Source organism: Cyrtonyx montezumae, unplaced genomic scaffold, assembly GCF_038088225.1.
Source record: "Cyrtonyx montezumae isolate F1298 unplaced genomic scaffold, pur_monq_1.0 scaffold_3, whole genome shotgun sequence".
Lineage (NCBI taxonomy): Eukaryota > Metazoa > Chordata > Aves > Galliformes > Odontophoridae > Cyrtonyx > Cyrtonyx montezumae.
The window spans coordinates 157,230,639-157,252,265 of NW_027072034.1; the positions used below are offsets into that span (position 1 = coordinate 157,230,639).

General features: G+C 45.9%; 1 protein-coding gene across 2 annotated transcripts; it reads right to left on the reverse strand.

The window, feature by feature from the left end:
* Positions 1–1,138: 1,138 nt before the first annotated feature.
* GATA3 (GATA binding protein 3) lies at positions 1,139–21,516 on the reverse strand. 2 transcript variants are annotated; one of them, XM_065743769.1, is made up of 5 exons: positions 21,061–21,516; positions 16,717–17,253; positions 14,090–14,232; positions 9,136–9,261; positions 1,139–2,567 (listed from the first exon to the last, which is right to left on the reverse strand). In XM_065743769.1, the coding sequence occupies exons 1-5, from the start codon at positions 21,299–21,301 to the stop codon at positions 2,283–2,285; spliced, it is 1,332 nt and encodes a 443-aa protein (XP_065599841.1). In that variant the 5' UTR covers positions 21,302–21,516; the 3' UTR covers positions 1,139–2,282. The 2 variants fall into 2 exon arrangements, with proteins under 2 accessions (XP_065599841.1, XP_065599840.1); XM_065743768.1 differs by having other exon boundaries at positions 14,090–14,235.
* Positions 21,517–21,627: the final 111 nt, after the last annotated feature.

The following is a 21,627-nucleotide window of genomic DNA, read 5'->3' on the forward strand; positions in this document are numbered from 1 at the left end:
AAGTGCCCCTTTCTCGTGTGAACATTCCTGCAAAGATGATTATACAACACCAATACCCTTGACAGGTTTTGTCCCAAGAACAAAGGGGTTCCAAATACCATCTGAAAGGTATGATGTTATTTGCAAGTCACATCTGTTGAGGTTTTTAATTTTTATTATTTCATTGGGGCTTTTTCTGTTGTTTTGGCTTGCTGGTTGGTTTGTCCTGTTTTGTCATTTTCTCACGGCCTCCACAATCTCAGCAAACTTTTGCAACTCCAGCAAAGGGAGTGAGACAGTAAGAAATTTAACCCTTCATTTGTAAAGTAAATGGTCAGTTCTTATGATGGTTTAAGGAAGCTGGATTGGTAAGTACCAAAGACTGAAAGATGAACTGACTCATGAAGATTAAGCCAGCAGAAACCAAATCATAAGAGCCAAGTCATAATAGTAATATAATCTGTATTATTATGAAGAAATTTCTTTCACAGAAAGACTGGTTGATGACTTTCGAATTTTGGGAATTATCCTCTGTCTACCATCAAATCCATCATTTTGTAATAGGTTCTTCTCATTCCTGCCAGCACAGGGTTTTGTCTATCATAATGTCACATCACAGCTTGACACCAAATTACGACAGTGAGTACCTGGTGTCTCCCTTCCAAAGTCTGAAGACCTTTCCTAAAACTACTCCAAAAGTAGCTAGAGTCACAACTACCCCGTCATCTATTTGCACTTTACCCCAGCCCAAAACCAGTCTGTTACACAGGCATGTCACGATGGTGGCCACAGAGAATTGAGACCAAAAGGGACCCATTCCACAAGGAAGGAAGTAGACCAACAGGAAATGAAAGTAGGTTTGCACTGACAGCCCAATGTTTCAGGAGGAGCTGATTTTTTCCTTTGTCTTCATAGAATTTTTTGTGTTTGTTTGTTTCTGCATCAGGGTGTTTTTTTGTGCTGGCTTTTTTTTGTTTGTTTGTTTTGTCAAGTCACCGTAAGTACTGAGTTACCCATTAGCAGGGGTGAAAAAAGACACACATCCCCATACCCAAGGAAACTATGCAAGAAGTACGATCAAAACAAATTCAAAAAAACAAAATTAATGGAGAAAAAAACATATTCCCTTTCCCACCCCCAAGCACAAAACACTTTAAAGTCAACAGAATTGAATCTAGTTTATTCTCAAAAAAAAAAAAGGAGGAAAAAATATGAAAACAAAACAAAAAAGCAGGTCTTATCACTAGAAGTAAATAAATTTGTACAACCATTCAGTCTGTATAATAGGATGAAATAAATCTACATCTTTCTTATTTTGGTGCGTTGAATTATACATACAAACAACAATTACAGGAACTTGTTCACAATGCGTAGAGACCTGGAGAATGGCTATCCAAAAACCCCTTGTTGGCAATGTCCGCATGTTAACACTGATTGCCTGACACCATTGGTACTTCCCACGTAAAGGGCCCGTGGCCCAAAATGAATGATCTCCCTACAGGTTTTATTTATTTAGTTATTTAGTTAGTCAGTTAGTTAGTTAATGCATCAAAACCGTTCTAGCCAGCCCCCTCCCCTCTCCCAGAAATGAAAAAGAAACAAAAAAATAAAAACCAAAAAAAAAGAAAATTAAAATAAAAGGAGAAGACATGACTGGCAGTTGGTCCATTTGTTCGTTAAGACCGCGTTTCCTCTTGGTCTGCATTGTTTGTTTTTCTGTTTTTTAAATTGTCCTCCCAACATCTTTGTTTTTTTATTATTTTCCTTTAAAAAAAAATCTCTCAAAGTCCTTCATGCCTTTTTCTTCGCAGCTCTCCAGATGCAATAAAGTCTTCCTCAAATGTACAGTATTTCTTACAATATAAGTTATATGCAATGTTCAGCATTTTTTATTTTATTTTTTTCACAGCACTAGAGATCCTGTCCAATAAGGAATGCAAGTTCTGAATGGCTTATTCACAAATGGTATCCAGATTCAGTGGGTAAGAATACATAGATGCCATAGTGAGTTCCTTTAAAAAGTGGCAAACATCACTTTTTTAAAACTTTTTTTTTCTTTTTTCCTTTTTTTCTTTTTTTTTCTTTTTTTGAGCTTTTTGTAGTTTTTTTATTATTATTATTTTTTCGCTCTTATGCCTTCAAATAACATTTTTATTTTTTACTTTTTATTCTTTTTTTTCCTCTATTTTCCCCCTCCCCTTTGATTTGGGACATCAGACCCATAACCACGCGCCTGCAAAAATGCAAGTATATAAAGTAAATCTCATTTTGAGACTGTAAGCATTCAGCAGGGGAGTCTCTCACTAACCCATGGCAGTGACCATGCTGGAGGGATGGTGAGGTCCGAAGGAGAGGCTGGATGGAGGATGCATCGGTGTCGGTGTAGTCAGCATGTGGCTGGAGTGACTGAAGGGTGAAATGTGGCTGATAGAGGACATGTGTCTGGAGAGGGCAGCAGGGTTAAAGGAGCTGCTCTTGGGAAAGTCTTCAAGGTTGTCATGGACCTTTTTGCACTTTTTGGATTTGCTAGACATTTTTCGGTTTCTGGTCTGAATTCCTTCTTTCTTCATAGTCAGGGGTCTGTTAATCTAAACAAAAATCAATTATTTTTTTTTGTGCTTCCATTTCTTCTCCCCAAATTGCTGTGGGATTCATGCACCCCACACCACGGGATATGCCCACCTCCAGCTGAACATCCAGCAGCCCCCTCCTCCCCTTGCATACCTCAACACACCCCCAGAATTGGGAATTGCAGGAAATTCCAGGTTGGATTGAAATTTTGTAAAGATGAAAAGACAGAAAAGCACGGAGCCTCACAGGAGCAAAGCATACTCAAATAACTCTCAGCGGCTGAAAAATTTCAGCTATCTGTGCATTAGGTAATTGCAGCGTGTTTAGGAATGAGACCAATCATTATCACCTTGAAATATTCCCTGAAGACACTGTCTCACCCCCAGGCTTTCTGACTGATCTAAAACCATTAGTGGCAGCAGCTGCTGGGATTTCAGTGCTACCAGGGGTCTCAAACTCTCCCAAGAGCATTAGGGTGCCGCTCAAACTCTTCACAAGACTGACAGGTATTTGTATTACTTGTACTTTTTAGGAGGATTTTGCTTTAACCCTCCTTTCAGATTTGCTTCATCCAATCTGGTTTTATTTCTTAAGTCTTTTACATTTATTTTTGCCCTGAAACAGGTATACGTGCTGCAGAGTAGAGCTTTTTCTACTTGCATGCGGAGAGATTTGCAAGAAAACAGAGGCTGTGGAATCTCCTTCTTGGAGATCTCCAAAAGATGCCTGGACTTGGTCCTGGCCACCCTGCTCTGGGTGTCTCTGTTAGAGCAGGAGTTGGACTAGACAGACCCAGAGGTCCCTTCCATCTTCAGCCAGTGACTTCACACACAGTAAGGCTAAGAAATGGTAGCAAAGGTTCTGCAAGAAACTTCTGTTGCTTCATAGACAGTATGCTTTAGCACAGGTGCCATGAAAGCCCTACAGACAACAGTTGGGAAGGGATCTATACGTTCAGCATAAAAACCCTTAAAAATCTGTGCATGGGCAGTGACATGGGTCTCACACTCTGCAGAATCCCACCTGAGGCAGAAGACAAAACTCTACTGAACTGAACACTGCTGCTTGCAAGAAATGCAGGTGACACAGTGGTGCTGATGGGTATTCTGCAAACTGGAGAAAAGGGAGAAAAAAAAAATGGATCCACTATCCACCAAGAACTACAAGGAAGAAGGTTCCTGCAAGGATCCTGAGCAGATTTTCATTCATAAGACCTTCAGCCAGTGCAGGGAACAAAGCACTTGCTTCTTTGAGATCACAGACGAGTTTAGCTTCTTGCTTATCGGTGCCTTTCCCCACAGTATGAGAACCATTCTGTGAGTTCCCTCCTCAGGGAGTCAGGGATACAATAGCTCCCTGTTATATGCAGGGACAGAGGCATGGGGAGAGGAAAGAGCATCCCAAAGTTCGTCATCTCACTCTGAATTAGTGACCCCAGGCTCTCCACACCAGCAATGGTGAGAAACTTCACCTCGCCTTAAAAAATGGGCAATTGAAAGACTAATTACCTCTGGATAAAGGCAGCCAGTGGGAGCAGACCAGCTCGCTAGCAGCTGAAGGTAGGCAAGCTCATGTGCAGATCCACAGCAGCCTTGGGGCAGCAGCAAGCCAAAACCTCAAATGTCATAGGCTTTAAATACAATATCACCCTTCTCTTTGACTTCCTGTCCTCATGGGACACGCACACAAGGAATGCTCTTTGCTGCAGCCTGTGATGGGAAAGCATTGCCTGCCTGTTTTCATTCACCATTGCCCATGTTCAAAAAGGAAAAGATGAACCCCACTGTGGAGCAATGCCACAGCTGACCTGGAAGTGGTCCTGAACCAGTTCAGATCTGGGGATCTCATAATATAGATCTGCATCATGATATGAAGCCTCAAGGACAATCAGATTGGATTTCCAGGTGAAGCAGCAAACACAAACTCAGGAGCTGGTAGTGGCAAAACTTCATGTGCATCATGCTGTGCTGGCTCTTGGAGCAAGCACAGGGATCCTGGCTCTGCTTGGCACCGTGTCCTGCAGGACACTTATCACCTCCTTAAAGCAGTATATTTTATGCTTTGTTTAATTGCAATGAACAGATCAACATAGACTATTATTTGATACAAGCCTGGAGAATGGGAATATGACTTCTGCTCATGATGCACTGGAATAGTTTGCTCAGAGAGGTGGAGGATACTCTGCCCTTGGAGACAAGGGCAAGGTCAAGTTGGATGGGACTCTGAGCAACCTGATCTAGCTGTAGGTGTCCCTGTTTATTGCAGAAGAGTTAGACCAGATGACCTTTAAAGGTTCCTTCTGACTCAAACAATTCTATGATTCTAGGATAAGCTACAGCCAGCCCTGCAACTGGGGTCAAGGTGCCATCCCAGATGCTAGCATCACCCTGCTGTACATGGTCTCAACCTCTTGGCAGGTATTTGACCCAAGCTGATGAGCACTCAGACAAATATCAAGAGGAGGGAGACCAGAACAGCCACAAGAGCAAACCAGAAACATTTCCCACTGACTTCTAAGATTAGACACAGCAAAGTTAAAGGGGTCCCCAAAACATCAAAGGCACAAATCCATCTCTGTTTCTGGAGGAGAGAAATGAGAGACCTGGAGGGAAGACCTTCCACATGAAAATTCATTGTGATAAAAATGACAAACACATGCTAAATTAAAATTAAACCAGCCCAAAGCATGTATATGAAATTCATTAATTTCAGATGGATCCAATTAATTATGGGCAGGAATTATGTTGTTTTTTTTTTTTGTAGCATATGCAAAACACAGACTGCTCTGCTCTTGGGACGCTTCACCCTACCTTTGTGATACAGTGTAATAAAGGCCATTTTTGAGGACTTTTGCCAAAATCAATGGTATCTTGCTCATTTCCATGTGTTCAAGCCAGTGTTCTGCCTACCCTCAGCAAAGTACAAGAACTCCCACCTATATCTAAAGTGAGTGAAGGCTGATCCCACTTCTAAGAAGGACTGAAAGAGCAAGGACAAGGACCTCACATTCAACTGATCAAATCCAGGGACAGTTGTAGAGCAAGATCAGACCTATAACGTCTGACTGAAGACAAAGGGATTTTGCCGTTGACCTCAATAAGGTCCTGCCCCTGAAGCGCATTTATCCCTTAGACATAATCATTACAATGTTGGGTTAATCTTCAGGACTGGCTGAATCTTAAAGAGCACTCTGGGATACCACAGGATGAAAGGCATCATATCAGTGTGAAATATTAGTCATTGTTAACACTGGAGTTAATGGAGCCTGCTCTTGTTGAAGTCAGAGAAATGTCGGGAACTTCACTAAGTGTACCCCAAGACTATTATAATCATTGCTTATATCCTACTGACAAATGGGTTCACTTCAGCTGCAGGAATCAACAGTAAAACAAACTGATATAGCTCATTAAAAAGAGTGTTGGTATTATTTACTGCAATCCTTCCTGATGTAGGCTTGAAACTCAGACACGTTTAATCTTCAAATCAGGCCATAAAAATATCCTAATGATCTGGAGGTCCAAGGAAAACTCATTAAACACAAAGAAAAGACAAAAGGAGAAAAGCAAGGGGAAACTGAAAAACAGCAAGGACACAAGGACTTTCCTACTATGTAGCCTAGATTAGAGTGAAGGGATCTTCCAAGCAGCCAAATGACTTCTGCAGTTACTGACAAAACCATGCAGACACTCTGCTGCTCAAAAGGAAATGCTATCGTGAGTCTGTACGCACTTCCAGCACCTCTCCTGATGAAGAACCAACGAAGAGACAAATATAAAAAAGGAGCAGGGCCATAGCCTACAAAAATAGGTCTTGCACTTTAAAATACCAAACCAATTTACACCAGCCAAGAAAACTCATCCATGATCAACCACAAAACTTCATCCCTGCTTTGAGTGGACTAAAGGCTGTCAGAACAGCTCACAGTGTCCTACCTCCCAGCAGCCAAAAAAACAGAAGGAAACTTCACGACACTACCACCGCCTTCCCACCAGTCACAAAAATAAAAAATAAAAATAAAAAGCACTCATATTTAATTTATAAAGTGGAGTGTGGCCTTCACAGCCACGCACCCTGTAAGCCACATTGGGCTGCAGAATATGCCCTTGTAAAGCTTTAAAGCTGAGGGTGGTATTTTCAAGGGTGACTTGCAATGATGTTGCCCACTCCTCACTGTAGTTTTAATTAAGCATCATCCAGCAGAGCAAAAATTAAAAAAAAAAGAAAAAGTGAAAGAAAAACCTACCCACTCATTGCCGGATTTTCATATCCTTGCTTGGTTCTATCATAGTGTACTCTAGGGGTTTCGTTTAAGCAGGTCCCATCAATGGAGTTGCTCATAAGGCAAGATAATACTTGACTTTGGTAAGTAGCTGCATTGAGCTTTTCAGAAGCTGACTGTGCTTTTAATGAGTATGAAAATGGTTCCAATCTGCTCAAGGCCTGCCCCATGTCACAAATTTCACTAACATCCCTAAACAATGGATCAAGAGGTCGATTCAGGCCAACCAGTTTCACAGAATTAATGTTAAAAAGAAAAGGAGAAAGGAAGCAGGTGCTCGTTCCTGGAGAACTCCAGCATTTAGACACCTTAGGGGAAATTCCTCCAGTCTGATAGCTACGGAGCAAATCCATGTGAACTCAACATTCTATCTCCACTTGTAGTCATGGGGAGAAACTGTACATTCTTCAGGGCTATAAAATGATCTCATCCAAATACAGACATCTTCACAAGGTCCAACAAACAGCACCTGAGAAGAGACTATTCTCATCCGAGGGCTTTGCTGCAGCATAAGGGGAACAGCTCAGGTAGAGGTGTCCGTGCTGCTTATATCTCCACTACATAATTAAAACCATAGAATGGCTTAAGTTGGAGGAGAACTTAAAGCTCATTAAGTTTCAACCACCTGCCGTGGGCTGGCTGCCACCCACCAGATCAGGCTGCCCAGGGCCCCAGCCAGTCTGGCCTTAGATGCCTATAGGAATGGGGCACCAACTTCTCTGGGTAATCCAGTGCCTCACACCCCTCTGAGTAAAGTCCTAACACCAGTGGCTACACTGCCACAATGACAACAGCACACAAGAATATTCTCCTCACTGAAGCTAGCGGACCTGGCTGACTCCTTGCCATGGAAATAGCAGAGAATATTTTCTTGTGATATTCTGAGAGTTTTCAATCCTTGTGCCTGGTCCAACCCTTTTGTTTGCAGTGATCACAAAGAGAGTTTGATGACAACCTTTGTTTGCTACATAGGACTCAAAGGGTGCTGAGACGCCCGCCCACTAAATGATAAACACATTTTTCTTCTTTCCAAGAGTGAGATGCCTCTCACAGAACAGGTGAAAAATTAACCTAGTTGTGTTTTTGTTGGTTTGGGGTTGTTTTTTGTTTTTGGCTTTTTTTTCCCCCTATTTAATCCAAACTTGTTTACTCATCCCAAAACACGAAAGAGCTTGAAATAACAAGGGACTGAGACACCACCAGGTTTGGTTGCCCTGTGAAACCCAATCCATCTTTGATGTGTTTGTGTGGGTGGACATGAGGGTAAAACATAGCCTGAGATTTCTAAGTCAAACATAAAGCAAACGACCACTAGAAAAAAAAAAAAGTCATACCAAAGCACAGAAATTGCAAGTCTTTCCCTTCTTCTGACATAATAATTATTCTAATGCCACATGTAGAATGAGAGTAACAGGGGTAGCCTTAAGACTCCTTTATTAGCAGTATTATTCGGTTGAAGACTTTTCAGATCCCTTTAGCTCTTTCCCCGAGGCAGATATCTCTAGTTTCTGCAAGCTGACTTTGCATGGAGATGTTAGATTAAATCTTCCAGCCATTTCATTTCATTACATTTCTCATTCCTTCCCATGGCAGATGCCTTAAAATTCATATCACAGGTTAAGCATACTCTACAACCCACTAACTAAATCAAGACCTTTTTTGTTTAAGAATCTCTTGCGTCAAATGGGGCAAACAAGAGACCTAAATAAATCACCTCTGGGGACTGGCAGAGGGATGGGACAAAGACAGCCACAAACCCAGGAAAGATCTAAATAGTTGCTGGCACATTTTGCTTTTTTGGCGGAGTTTGTATTTGCTGGAGGAACCAAGCTGTGCGTAGAAGGGGTATCAGTTTGCAGGATGGTGTGTTGTCTTTTCCAGCACGCTGAGCCCAATCTGCGGTGGATAACATGTCTCTCTGTTGATCCACCCCTCCTTCCTTGGCTCAGGCATGGGAAAGCTCTAACATTACCCACTGACAGTCCTGTTTTATACCTTCCCAAGTCAGATCAACTACGTTTAAGGGGACACCCGCCCACTGCTTCAAAACTTAAGGTCCCCGATGGGATCCCCAAAGGGATAGAGGAGGTCTCAGCACCATAGAGTCATAGAATTGCTTGAGTTGGAACGGACCTTTAAAGGTCACCTAGTCCAGTCACCTGCAATGAACATAGACATCCACAGCAAATCCTGAAGCCAAGGAAGAGTTTGAACCACCCGAACGTAAATCGTTTTACTAAGGAAGACTTTGGGTCACCACGTATGGAAAGGGAGGCCCGGTTACCACACGTTACCATCACACTTACATTGTGCAGCTTGTAGTAGAGCCCACAGGCATTACAGACAGGATCGCCGTTGGCATTTCTCCTCCACAGGGTGGTGGTGGTGGTCTGACAGTTAGCGCAGGACGTGCCCGCCCTCCTGGCTGCAGACTGCGGGAACGGGTGGGACAAGAAGAGGGAGGGAGAAAAAAAAAGCGTTAAAAAGATGCCATCAGCAAAATCACTGAGAAGGAAAACATCAACCACACAAGACTGACGCACAGCAGCAGAGGCCTACAGAAACTGGCTTGTGAGAACAAATAATAATTTAGACAAAAAATCCCCGAGGTACTTTAATCCCAAATTATATATGAACTGAAACAGGTGCCAAAGGGCATCCTAAAAGTGAGTGCTAAACCTCTGATAGAACTCATCAAAATTAGCAACGCTGGCACAGCCCATTCCAGAGGGGAAAATATTATTTAAATGCCAACATGTCTTTCCATCTTAATTCTCTCAGCCCCCCCCAGGGGTCTAATTCTGCAGTCAGGGCCTGAACCAACAATTGCTGGAGTCAATGGCATGAGTCACGACGGCTTCAGCCAGAGCCAGATGAGACCCACACCGCACTCGGTGGGCAGCTGCTCGCTGGGTCTGACAGCAAGCACAGCCCCATCCCATAAGTTCGGCTCTGCTTCAAAGGATACAGGCTCCAGATCGGAAATAACACTGCGGCAAAGAGCAAGAATCCCAACTTTTTAATTACACCCTTCTGCAGCCTCAACCTTCATGTTTATTTAAGGACTGGTAATGAGGTTGAAAGAAGAATTTACCATTTCATAAAAGGGGAGGAACAAAAAAAAAAAAAGTATATGTGTCAAGGTGTATAAAGAAGTTTTTTTGTTAGCTGTGATAACGATTTAGGAAAGCCAAAATTAGCCAAGTCGCTTCTCATTCACATGCATGAATTCGTGCTTATCATTTAAAAACTGTAACTTTGGCAAACAAATTGTCCTTCTGCCACTGAAGGAGGAAAAGGAGTTTGCAGACTTTTATATGAATGCGAATGCACGCTTGCGTGCGTGCAAGTGCCTACAGCTCCTAAAAAAGACCTTTAGATCCCACTCCTATCTCTTCTTCATCAACATGACACAGTCCCAGAGCTCTGATTTCATCCCGATGCACCGCTTTCAATGGGACTGCTCATGTGCTTAAAGTTAAAACATGTGTTTAAACGATTTGCCAGATCATAGCAATGCTTGGCACCTTGCAGAACTGAGCCTTTAATGCTCTCTTTTGTGCTCTTACTGTTTCAAATTTACCCCTCACCCCACACAGTTGCACACTGTAGCACTTCCAACATAAAAAAAAAGAAATAAAATACCGCATCTTTGGAGACTGTGCAGCAAACCCAAAATGCAAACACGGACACTGGCACAGCACTAGCGTTAATACCAACTCTTGTTAGGTCATGTTGCAATTTTAATCATAATTGAATGTGGCGTAGGTGGAGAGAGGACGGGTCGGTTTTGTTTTAGATAGAGTAGGATTTTTTTTTTCTTTTTTAATTACAAAAAAAAAAAGGACTATCTGAAAAAAATAAATCACGCTGTGCCCACAAGCAGTAAGTAGTATTTCAGAACACCTAGTCTGACAACAAGGGGCTCTTACCAGGTGTTCTGCTTGGCAAAAAATCCATCAGAAGAAACTGAGGCACTCCACCACCGAAGTCCATCGGACAAGTTTGCAAAGACCTTTATATCCTTGTCCTTGACTCTGCAAAGTCCCCAGATTTGGTTCCTATTCAAATCATTGGGTTGATAGACATATATGCTTGCAGAGATGCACACCCTCCACAACCCAGGGGCCAAGCATGGGTGGCTTGGAGGCTGGAATGACTCTCATTCTGTGGCAACTTTGCCTTTATCAGACCCAAAAATCAAGCCTAAGGAAATTTCTGAAAACCAGTGATATTTGACTCAGCCCACACAGGGGAAACATCCCCTTTGAAGACATTTGGGGTTTCGACACTGCGCTCACCATAATTTCTCGGATGGTAAATGTGTTTAAAGGTGTGCCTGGTCCCATCATTGCTCCTTTTTCAGGATCTCAAGCAAATTCTCATCGGCTAACTTTAAATACATCAATAAATCACTCTCTATTATCTTCCCTAAAATCTAATCTATTTGTGACATTTTCACTACAAAATCTTGGCATTGTTATCTGAATATTTTAAGCCCTGCACTCTTTTTATCCCAGCTTTCACGCTGTACCAATTTAGACCAGAGACAGTAACAGTGGGCAGGAAATAATGAATAATAACACTATTTTAAAAGCTTCTGGCAATGGGACTGACACTCATCACCAACCCAATCATGCCCGCGTCAGTAATGGGATGACTATAGTCACAGTATCCTCTGAAGGAACAGAGCTGGCTGAGCAAAGACAACTTCACACTGAAAGTTCTGACAGTGATGGAAAGGTGCAACCAAGGAAGGTGCAGAAGAAGGAACTGAGTGCTGATAAATATGCTTAATTAAGGGCTGGTTTCAGTGCCTAAATTCACATGGACTGTCCAAAAAGTCACAAGGGGCAGCTTCCTAAAATCATACTGCATGTGCCAGTTCCCTCTCAGAAACTGGACGTCATTCTTCCAAAACCAGTACGGGCATAGAAACAGAGAACTCTGAATCCAAGAGGCAGGGAAAGAAGAAAATTCAAAGAGAGGCTTTGTCTCAGCTAAGGGCCATGACAAAACTACTAGGGGTTGGATGGGAATGGGAACATTCTTTAAGAGGACTCGGTACCACCTGCCTGATCCCCCTGCCAACACCTCCAGATCTACAGCTTTCCCCCTAAAACAAAGCAGTGCTGCTTGAGCTTCCTCAGCCTGCAAAGCTCAACTCATCATTCCCCATAAAGTCAGCCCTACAAAGACACCCACTGAATTTAATGAAGCTTGGGTTCTCAGCATCTAAGGGTTTATTTGACTTCTCCTTCCAGCCCATTGGAGTCCTGTCATTAGCTGCAATGCGCTGGGATCAGAGCCTACAAAACCAGCCCAAGGTCACACAGGAAACTTGTGGCAGAGCAAGAGGTGCACACCTCAGCTCCCAGCCCGCTCACCTCCCAGGACCGGGAGGATCATTCAAACCACAGACATGCATGCTTCCACATCCCTGCACAAGGAGATTCAAATACAGAAGGTCTTGATGCATTTTGATTTTTTTTTTTTTTGAGAGAGAGTTAGCAAGAAAAATAGAGGTAAACAGTGTTAAAAACATTTTCTTTTCTCAGACAGAGGTGAAAAAAAAAAGGAAAGTAAAAAATCTAAAAGTTCTCATTTAGCAAACGTGGCATGCAAAGAACAGGAACTTTCTGTAACTCAGACTTCAGCTAAAATGCCCAAGATAGGAACGGTTATGCAAGACCAGGTCTATCTCTACATTTTTCATTCTTTTTTTTCCTTTTTTCCCCCCCCCAAGAGTGACCTTTCAAAACGTATTTATTTATATATTCCATTTTACATGTGCCGAGCTCGGGGTAACTCAGGACATTCTTTCGTGGTTCCATCAGACACTCTGTGAAAGCTCTACCCCCTTTCCAGCCGCTTTCCTATCCTGCCTCCCTCTCTGCTTGTTTGGATATGCTCAAGCTCCTGTGTGTTTGGGCTGGGGAAACAGAGCTGTTGTTTATGAGTTATCTCCAGGGCTCAGATATCCGGCAGCTTTTTCCTAGGAAGTTGACTTTACACATAAAGAGAGAACGAGAAGAAAAAAAAAAAAAAGAAAAGAAAAAGAAAGAGAAAACAAGGTGTGTGTGCTTAAGACAGAAGGGCCGGCGGGAGGGAGGAAAAGGGAATGAGAGAACTGCCCGAAAAGAATTAAAAAAATCCCAACCCGCACTTCCCTCCCTAGAAAGTCTTTCCTTTTTCCTAATGAAGCTGTGAAAGAAGAGCCTGATCCAAGGGAGACCGTTTTCTTATGAGGGAAAACCATGTGGACGGACTTTCATTGCTTTTCAGTGCAGCAGAGCTCCACACCAGCACTGTCCCATTCAGTCCTTCAACCCCAAAACACCATGGGGACGCAAGAGTCACTTTTTCTCTGCCCTCAGTTTTTAATCCTAATGCAACCAAATGTGCCTCAATTCAAAACATTCAATAACTTCCCAAGCAGGGAACATATTTTTTTCCCCCACTTGATATATTTTTCCCCTTGCGGTTTGCCTGATTATTTGCCAAATAGACTTCAACACATTTATTAGCCATGCCCACAACTTCCAGACCTTTTTGTGGCTCATAAGGATATTCATAAATAGATCACTGGGGATGCTATAATGTATTGCCTGTACATATTATGGTCACGAGGCCTGAAACTATTATTTCAACATTATTTCAAACAGTTACCCATGCATTTCACCTTCCTCCAGCTTGTGTTGTTGCAAGCGCACACTCAGTTTTGCACACTCACACATTTCACCATCCTCTGCATTGAGATAGCAATGAGGTGGCGGCAGTGGTGGTGCTCAGGAACAGTGACCCAGCTCAGGTCCCTTCTGTGTCACCACCAGCCAACAGGAATGGAAAGCACACAGAAAAAAATTTAGGGGCCCAGGAGAAACTCTGTTCTCCTGTTATCTCTTTGGTCAATGGGAAATGTCTTTGGAAAGAGCCATCATATTTGGGTCACCATCCAGATGCACCGTGCAGAGGCTTCCACTCTATCACAACCTGGAGGAAAACTCAGTCCTGGGTCACACAAGTCTCTAGATCATGATTTTTTTTTAAAAAACCTGTTCTGCATTTGCAAAAGGAACAGACAATTGAGGCCTACAGTGTGCAGGAGCATATCTCTGAGCATCCTCCATCCCAGCGCTCGGTCACAGTGTAACCACATTCTGGGGCTGGCTGAGCTTCCCCTCTCCGACCCAGGCTGCAAGCAAGAAACAAAGGTGGCAGAAGAAAGCAAATTAAATTCAATAATATAAAACCACTCACCAGCCTTCTCTTGGGTTTGATCAGGGGTCGGTTCTGCCCATTCATTTTGTGATAGAGTCCACAGGCGTTACACAAGTAGTGCCCGGTGCCGTCTCTTCTCCACAGAGGGGTTGAGGTAGCCCCACAGTTTACACACTCCCTGCCTTCTGGAAACAAGAGAGCACATAGTTCACTTAGGGAAAACAGTGGTGAAAGGGGATGGTGAAAGATTCCCCCTACCCCAAAATGACTCCGAAAGGCACTGTCTGTCTTCTTCAAGCTCAGGATGCCCAAGAGCCCAAGGTCCTGGTTAAGGGACAGAGGTAGGGGACAGTCAGCCCTGGTGGGGTCTGATCCTGTCCCACCACCCCAATTCTAACACCCCACAGGTCCCCCGTGCCCTGCAGGAAGAGGGAGGTGAACGTGACAGCGCCCACCCAAACCCAAGAGCAGCTCAGGGCTCCCTACACATGGGTCCCCCTTGGTAGGAAGAAGATGAGTGGCTGGTGGGTCTATATCAGCCCTAGTGCTAGAAAAAAAGAGGCCTCTGACCATCCAGAGATAGATGGATGCCAAATTCAGGTCCACAAAACCCTTTCTAACAGGTACTGGGACAATGAGTTCCCTCCTTGATCATCACTCTGGCTCTCAGTGAGGTGCATGAGCCAGGGGTGCTCTTCCTCCGGTCTCAGATCACACCAAGAACCCCCAAAACAATCGTGGTCCAACCACCAGAACACTTCTCCAGTCTCAGACAATCCACAGTCACTCGGCCAATATCCACTATCAATTTGCAATACAGCTTTCACTGCTTAGAAGGATTTCTGCAGCCCTGATGGCTGTCTTCCACACTGTATGTACAGCCTGTGCTCAATATATTTAGGTCCCTGAACAGTTTATAGTCTTCTCCATCTTCTCCTCCTTTCTGGCACCATTCTGACTCAGTTACAAGCAGACTCCCCCAGCCCACCAGCTCCCAGGATTTAGGGGACACAGTACCTCCCAGCTACTGTCAGAGGGTTGGGTGGTTTCATGTTGTTGTTATTTTATTTCTTGCACCTAAAGGCACTCCCAGCTCATCTGAGAGCAGCAGAAACTCTCAGCTGGCCGGAGCAGAGCTAACCCAGCTCAGCTACGGGTTCAAGCAAGAGCCACCCTCGCCCTAACCACAACCAGCAGCCGTTTTTCCAGAGCCCTGGTGCTAAACCTCCCTCCTCTATCAGCTCCAAAAAAACAATCGTAATAATGAAGTGTTAACTTGCATCCCTTTCTCCTTCTTTTCGTCCTTCACAAACACCCCCTTTCCTTCTTTCCACCAGGACCCATCCCCCCTTTGTACGCGAGCTTCTCAGCTTGCTAAAATCGACTTTAAAAAAAAAAAAAAAAAAAAAAAGGTGTTGCTCTTGGGGTTGGTTTATCGCAAACCGCAGATGTCTTTCTAGAAGGTAAAGTAACAGAAAGTGGCAAAAGGAAAACAAGAGGGAGGAGGAAGAGGGGGGCAAAACGGTTTGAAAATCCCGCGCAGCCGCTGCCCCGCGGTTCGGGGTGAGGATAAAGCGGAGCCGCAGTGGTCGGGTCGGGACGGGACTGCACCCGCATGGGTTCAGTCCTCTCTGGTTAAACGGGGCGGCCGCTCTGAGGCCGTTTGTGTCTCTGTCCCTCTCTTTTGTTTCACTCCATCTCTCTCTCTCTCCTGCTTTCATGTACAAAACACACAGGTCTGGGTTTTTTTGTCACTCTAACCGCATCCGGACTCTATTAAAGTTCCTGGCGCTGGATAAACAATGCAACTGTCGCGTGCAGCAGTCTGAAAATAATTGGATTAGCTCAAACATATCAGCTAAATAGAGACAGTCCCTGCTCAGACAGACAGAGTAAATGTCACCCTGGAAAAACCCTGAAAACTGATCTCATTCATGCCAGGCAACCCTGCAACAGCCTCCACGGAAAGGAAAAAAAAAAAAAAAAAAAAAAAAAAAAGGAAAAGAGTTTTGACTAATCGCCCTTTCTTCTGCTCACACAGCAGCACCCTTTGGTGCACTTCAAATCCCGACCGTCCGGCACAGCTCCCGGAGCCGCAATGCGCCGGGACCCCCCCACCCTCCCCGCGGTGCCTTCCCCGGGGTCTGGGGTCCGGTCCGGGGGCGGGCACGGAGCTGGATGGGGTCTGGGGAGTGAGTTCAGGGTAATCCCCCCCCCGCCTCACCCCCCGTTTCCCAGCCTCCCGGCGCCGCATGGGAAGAGGCCCTGGGCTGAGCTGCGCTGGGAAGAGCGGGGCGGAGGGCAGGCGGGGGAAGTTGGCCGGGATTTTAAGTACCATTATTAAAATACGGAGAGATACACTAATGCTGCGGTTCCCTCGGTTTCGCTTCCTCATTAAACGCCCGCAGCCGAGCACAGCAGAGGCGTTTGGGATCGCCCTCGGGGCTAGAGCCCGGCGGCAGGAAAAGGTTCGGGCACAAGGGTCGGGCACAAGGGGGGAGACTTTGCCAGGGGTTAGCATCCCAGCGGGGTAACCTATGGGAAACATTCAACGTTTTTCCTCTCCTTTCCTCGGGAATCAACCCCCGGGTAGACAGCCCACGCTCCATCCCATCGCTTCCTCTCCCTTTCCCAGCAAATGGGGACGAAGCAGCCAAAAACCCTACCTGTGCTCGACCGTGCTTTCGGTCGTGATTTGCACCCGAAGCCGGTAGGCGATCCTCCTAAGAGGCTGCTGGGGGGAAAAAGTCCAGAGCCATATTCGGGGACATACGGTGGGTAAGTAGTGATGGGGTGATGAGCGGAGGAGGTGGCTCCTCCTAACGAGGCCATGCTGCTCCGAGAGTGAGACGACTCCAGCTTCATGGTGTCAGCCAGGGACACCTGGTATTTGATGCATTCCTTCTCATCCTGCCGGGTGGAGCCGGTGGAGCCAGGAGTGGAGATGGACGGATCCGGGGACACATCTTTAGGAGGGGTCGGTGGGAAGGTGAAAAGGTGCGGGCTGGAGTGACCGGCGGATAAAGTGGAGGAAGAAGCGGGCGGGTAAACGGAGAGGGGTCCCGGCGAGCTGTGATGGATGGAGGTCTTGGAAAAAGGGCTGAGGTTCCAAGGGGAAGCGCTGTGGTGGCTGCTCAGCGCTTTGCTCCCGTCCAGCCACGGCAGCGAGCCGTGCAGCAGAGGGGGCCGGCACACCTGGCTGCCTGCTCGGAGAAAGCACAGCGAGAAAAAGCCGGTTACATTCCCTTTGCCTCCCCTACGACCCGCCGGGGGCTGCGGGCTGTGCCCCTGCTCCTTCCTCTAACGCTCAGCTGAACCCCGTGCACGGGGAGCATCCTCCCGTGCACAGGGAGAAATCCTACCTGGTGCGAACCCCTCAACTCTCCCCTTTTGAAAATGAAACCCTAAAAGCCGCGATCCTGCGGGAGTGGGACCCCCCCGAGTGGGACGCACTGGGTCACAGAGTTTTGCTTCGCCCTCATCCTGCCCAGACAACCCCAGGCGGACTTGGAAGCGAAGATCCTGCATGAAATTGCCCAGCCCTCGCTGCAGAAACCATTTATCCGAGCTGGGAAATAATTTGTCAGGTGCTTTCCAAAAGCAGCCGTGGGCTACAAAACCTGGGCATATTCAGGCCAAACGAAGAAGACCAGAAGATGACCAAAAATGTGATTCTAACCTTTCTAACTTTCCCAGCCGAGCTGCTCAAGTTTGCAAACTGTCGGAGTTTGCGCTTTCTTTTCCCCATCCTTGAGGCTGCACAGAAATGTTAGACAGTTTTTGGTGGCAATATGGCACATGAAGAGAGTACCAACCTGAAAAGGAACTCTTCCCTCCATCCCCTTCTCATCACTACCAATTCTTACATTAAAATAAAGACCTGGGCTTTCAGGGGGGAAGAAAACCACCAGGTTTAGACAGCCAAACCTTCCCTTTTGTCATAAATGTTCTGGAGGGATCATAACTCATGTTTTAGCCTTTTCTAATATATATATATGTATATCTCCAAAGAATCAATTCTACCCAAATCACCCCCAGCAACTTCAGCAAATCGATAGAAGCTGAAAAACACAGTTATTCCCCTGGAAGAGAGCAAGTTTGTGCCTGCTGCACAGCCCTGAAACACACTGACATCCAGAGAGCCTCAACCTCTCCAACTATCATGGGACGTGCGTGCAGGGTGCTAAATACACGGCAGGAGAGATGAAAACATGAATCTATAGAGCCACAGGCAGCAAAAGAGCGGGTGCAGTGTGGACACGTATGTCTACATGTGAGCTCGTGTGCATCTTAGGAAATCTACAGGCTGGTTTTCAGTGTACCAGACATTCGTGAACAATACTGAAAGTAACTGCTCGAAAGGAAGGGAAGGTGGGTTATACGAGTAGAAAGGGTCAAGATTCATTATCTTCTCCAGGAAGTAGCATAGTAAATAATATTCAGGCTAGATCAGAGAGACCGCAGTTCCACTTTCTGCTGATATATTGGGAGAAAAAAAAATGAGAAGAGCAGAAAAGAAAGAAAAGACAAAGGCTGCTGATCCTTAGAAAAAATTGTTTTAAAGGGACTAATGACAGAACAATGCAGCTACTGAGCGGACCTAATGCAGACTCCCACTCAACAAGTAGCTGAGGGCTGGGAGTAGCCCTGAGCCCAGCTCAGCTCCGCTGCCACTCTCATCCCACTTTCCTCTCATTGATTTTTGGGGTGAGTCTCGGGCTTTTGAGGTTCCAACACTTCAGAGAGGTCACTCCGGCTGCAGAGCTCAGCAGCTGCTCGTTTCCCTGCTTTAATTATTATTATTCCCTAACTTTTAAACACAGAGGCAACTCCAGCCACGCTCCCTGGGTAGCTCTGCTTCTTCCTTAAAAAGATGGCACCAAAACATCCATCCCTCCGCAGCCCCAGGCCCCATCGGCCGCAGGTATTTCACCTCCTCTCTAAAAGCAGTGACCCAGGAGCAACGTTCACATCGTGGATCACCACTTTCCTGCAGGAAAACACCGCTGCTCAGCTTCCTGACTTTGGATCTTCCTCCTGTCTTTCTTGTTTTAGCACACGCCATGATGCGGCCCTGGGTGAAACTTTTAAATTGAGCCTAACGAGCTCCTGAAGTGCGAATGAAATATCCCAAGCGCGAGGACTTCAGGGTCATTCTCACACTCCTGCTCTACAGCTTTGCTTCTCGAGAGTAGCGAATGGTGCAAAAGCTAAACACCATGTGAAAACGCCGTTAAGCTAATTAGAGAGGGAAATAGCTGAGTGAAAGAGAAAGGAAAAAGGTAGATGAAAGAAGAAGATAGGGAAAGAAGGGAAAGAGAGGAGGGAAAGAAGGGAAAGAGAGGAGGGAAAGAAGGGAAAGAGAGGAGGGAAAGAAGGGAAAGAGAGGAGGGAAAGAAGGGAAAGAGAGGAGGGAAAGAAGGGAAAGAGAGGAGGGAAAGAAGGGAAAGAGAGGAGGGAAAGAAGGGAAAGAGAGGAGGGAAAGAAGGGAAAGAGAGGAGGGAAAGAAGGGAAAGAGAGGAGGGAAAGAAGGGAAAGAGAGGAGGGAAAGAAGGGAAAGAGAGGAGGGAAAGAAGGGAAAGAGAGGAGGGAAAGAAGGGAAAGAGAGGAGGGAAAGAAGGGAAAGAGAGGAGGGAAAGAAGGGAAAGAGAGGAGGGAAAGAAGGGAAAGAGAGGAGGGAAAGAAGGGAAAGAGAGGAGGGAAAGAAGGGAAAGAGAGGAGGGAAAGAAGGGAAAGAGAGGAGGGAAAGAAGGGAAAGAGAGGAGGGAAAGAAGGGAAAGAGAGGAGGGAAAGAAGGGAAAGAGAGGAGGGAAAGAAGGGAAAGAGAGGAGGGAAAGAAGGGAAAGAGAGGAGGGAAAGAAGGGAAAGAGAGGAGGGAAAGAAGGGAAAGAGAGGAGGGAAAGAAGGGAAAGAGAGGAGGGAAAGAAGGGAAAGAGAGGAGGGAAAGAAGGGAAAGAGAGGAGGGAAAGAAGGGAAAGAGAGGAGGGAAAGAAGGGAAAGAGAGGAGGGAAAGAAGGGAAAGAGAGGAGGGAAAGAAGGGAAAGAGAGGAGGGAAAGAAGGGAAAGAGAGGAGGGAAAGAAGGGAAAGAGAGGAGGGAAAGAAGGGAAAGAGAGGAGGGAAAGAAGGGAAAGAGAGGAGGGAAAGAAGGGAAAGAGAGGAGGGAAAGAAGGGAAAGAGAGGAGGGAAAGAAGGGAAAGAGAGGAGGGAAAGAAGGGAAAGAGAGGAGGGAAAGAAGGGAAAGAGAGGAGGGAAAGAAGGGAAAGAGAGGAGGGAAAGAAGGGAAAGAGAGGAGGGAAAGAAGGGAAAGAGAGGAGGGAAAGAAGGGAAAGAGAGGAGGGAAAGAAGGGAAAGAGAGGAGGGAAAGAAGGGAAAGAGAGGAGGGAAAGAAGGGAAAGAGAGGAGGGAAAGAAGGGAAAGAGAGGAGGGAAAGAAGGGAAAGAGAGGAGGGAAAGAAGGGAAAGAGAGGAGGGAAAGAAGGGAAAGAGAGGAGGGAAAGAAGGGAAAGAGAGGAGGGAAAGAAGGGAAAGAGAGGAGGGAAAGAAGGGAAAGAGAGGAGGGAAAGAAGGGAAAGAGAGGAGGGAAAGAAGGGAAAGAGAGGAGGGAAAGAAGGGAAAGAGAGGAGGGAAAGAAGGGAAAGAGAGGAGGGAAAGAAGGGAAAGAGAGGAGGGAAAGAAGGGAAAGAGAGGAGGGAAAGAAGGGAAAGAGAGGAGGGAAAGAAGGGAAAGAGAGGAGGGAAAGAAGGGAAAGAGAGGAGGGAAAGAAGGGAAAGAGAGGAGGGAAAGATAATAAAAACAGAAGAAAAAGAAAAGAAAGCAAAACAACGGAAAGACAAGAAAGAAAGAAAAAGACAGAAAATAAAACGAAAAGTAGCCAGGATTGAGCTGTATATCTAAAAGCCGGCCCCAAAACCCACCCATGACGTCGTTTCCCGGCCCGCAGGATCGCTGCCGGGGGCTGCCCGACGGCTCCAGGGCTCGGGGTGCTCTGTGGGGTCGGAGCAGGCACTCACCGTGATGGGCTGTGGGGTATCGCTGCACGGTGGCTCGCACGGAGTTGCCGTAATACGGGGGCACGGGGTTGCCTTGTCCGTCGATATTAAAAAGTACATCCACTTCCTCGGCGAGAGGATACTGCGTGGGGTCCATGTAGGTATGGCCAAGAGTGGGGTGGTGGGAGTCCGGGTGCTGCCCATTGAGCACGGCCGGGTGGTGGTGGCTCACCCACCGCGGTTGGTCCGTGGAGACCTCCATCTTTCGCGCTCGCTGCTCTTCCTCCTCCTCCTCCTCCTCCTCCTCAGCGAGGCTGGCGACGGGAGGGAGGGGGGGGGACGGCTGCGCAGAGTCGGGGTGGGGAAAGAGCTTCGGCGAGGTTGGGGTTGGGTTGGTTTGTAATCGGAGGGAGGAGGGGGGGTGGTGATGAGAAATGATCGGTTCCAAAAAGTTTAAAAAACAAAAAAGAAAAAAAGAAAGAAAGAAAAAAAAAAAGGAAAATAAGAATATAATAAAGGGGAAAAATAATTAAAAAAAAAGGAAAAAAGAAAACAAATTCAGAGAAAAAAAAAATCTCTACGAAGTGA

What these genes read in the sequence shown, in the direction of transcription:
- GATA3 (XM_065743768.1), bottom strand. Translation starts at nt 21,301, where the DNA reads ATGGAGGTCTCCACGGACCAACCGCGGTGGGTGAGCCACCACCACCCG. An exon ending in ATACCCCACAGCCCATCACG is followed by an intron (nt 17,254 to 21,060) that starts GTGAGTGCCTGC and finishes TTCTCCGAGCAG; the next exon opens with GCAGCCAGGTGTGCCGGCCC. An exon ending in TCAAACCCAAGAGAAGGCTG is followed by an intron (nt 9,262 to 14,089) that starts GTGAGTGGTTTT and finishes CCGTTCCCGCAG; the next exon opens with TCTGCAGCCAGGAGGGCGGG.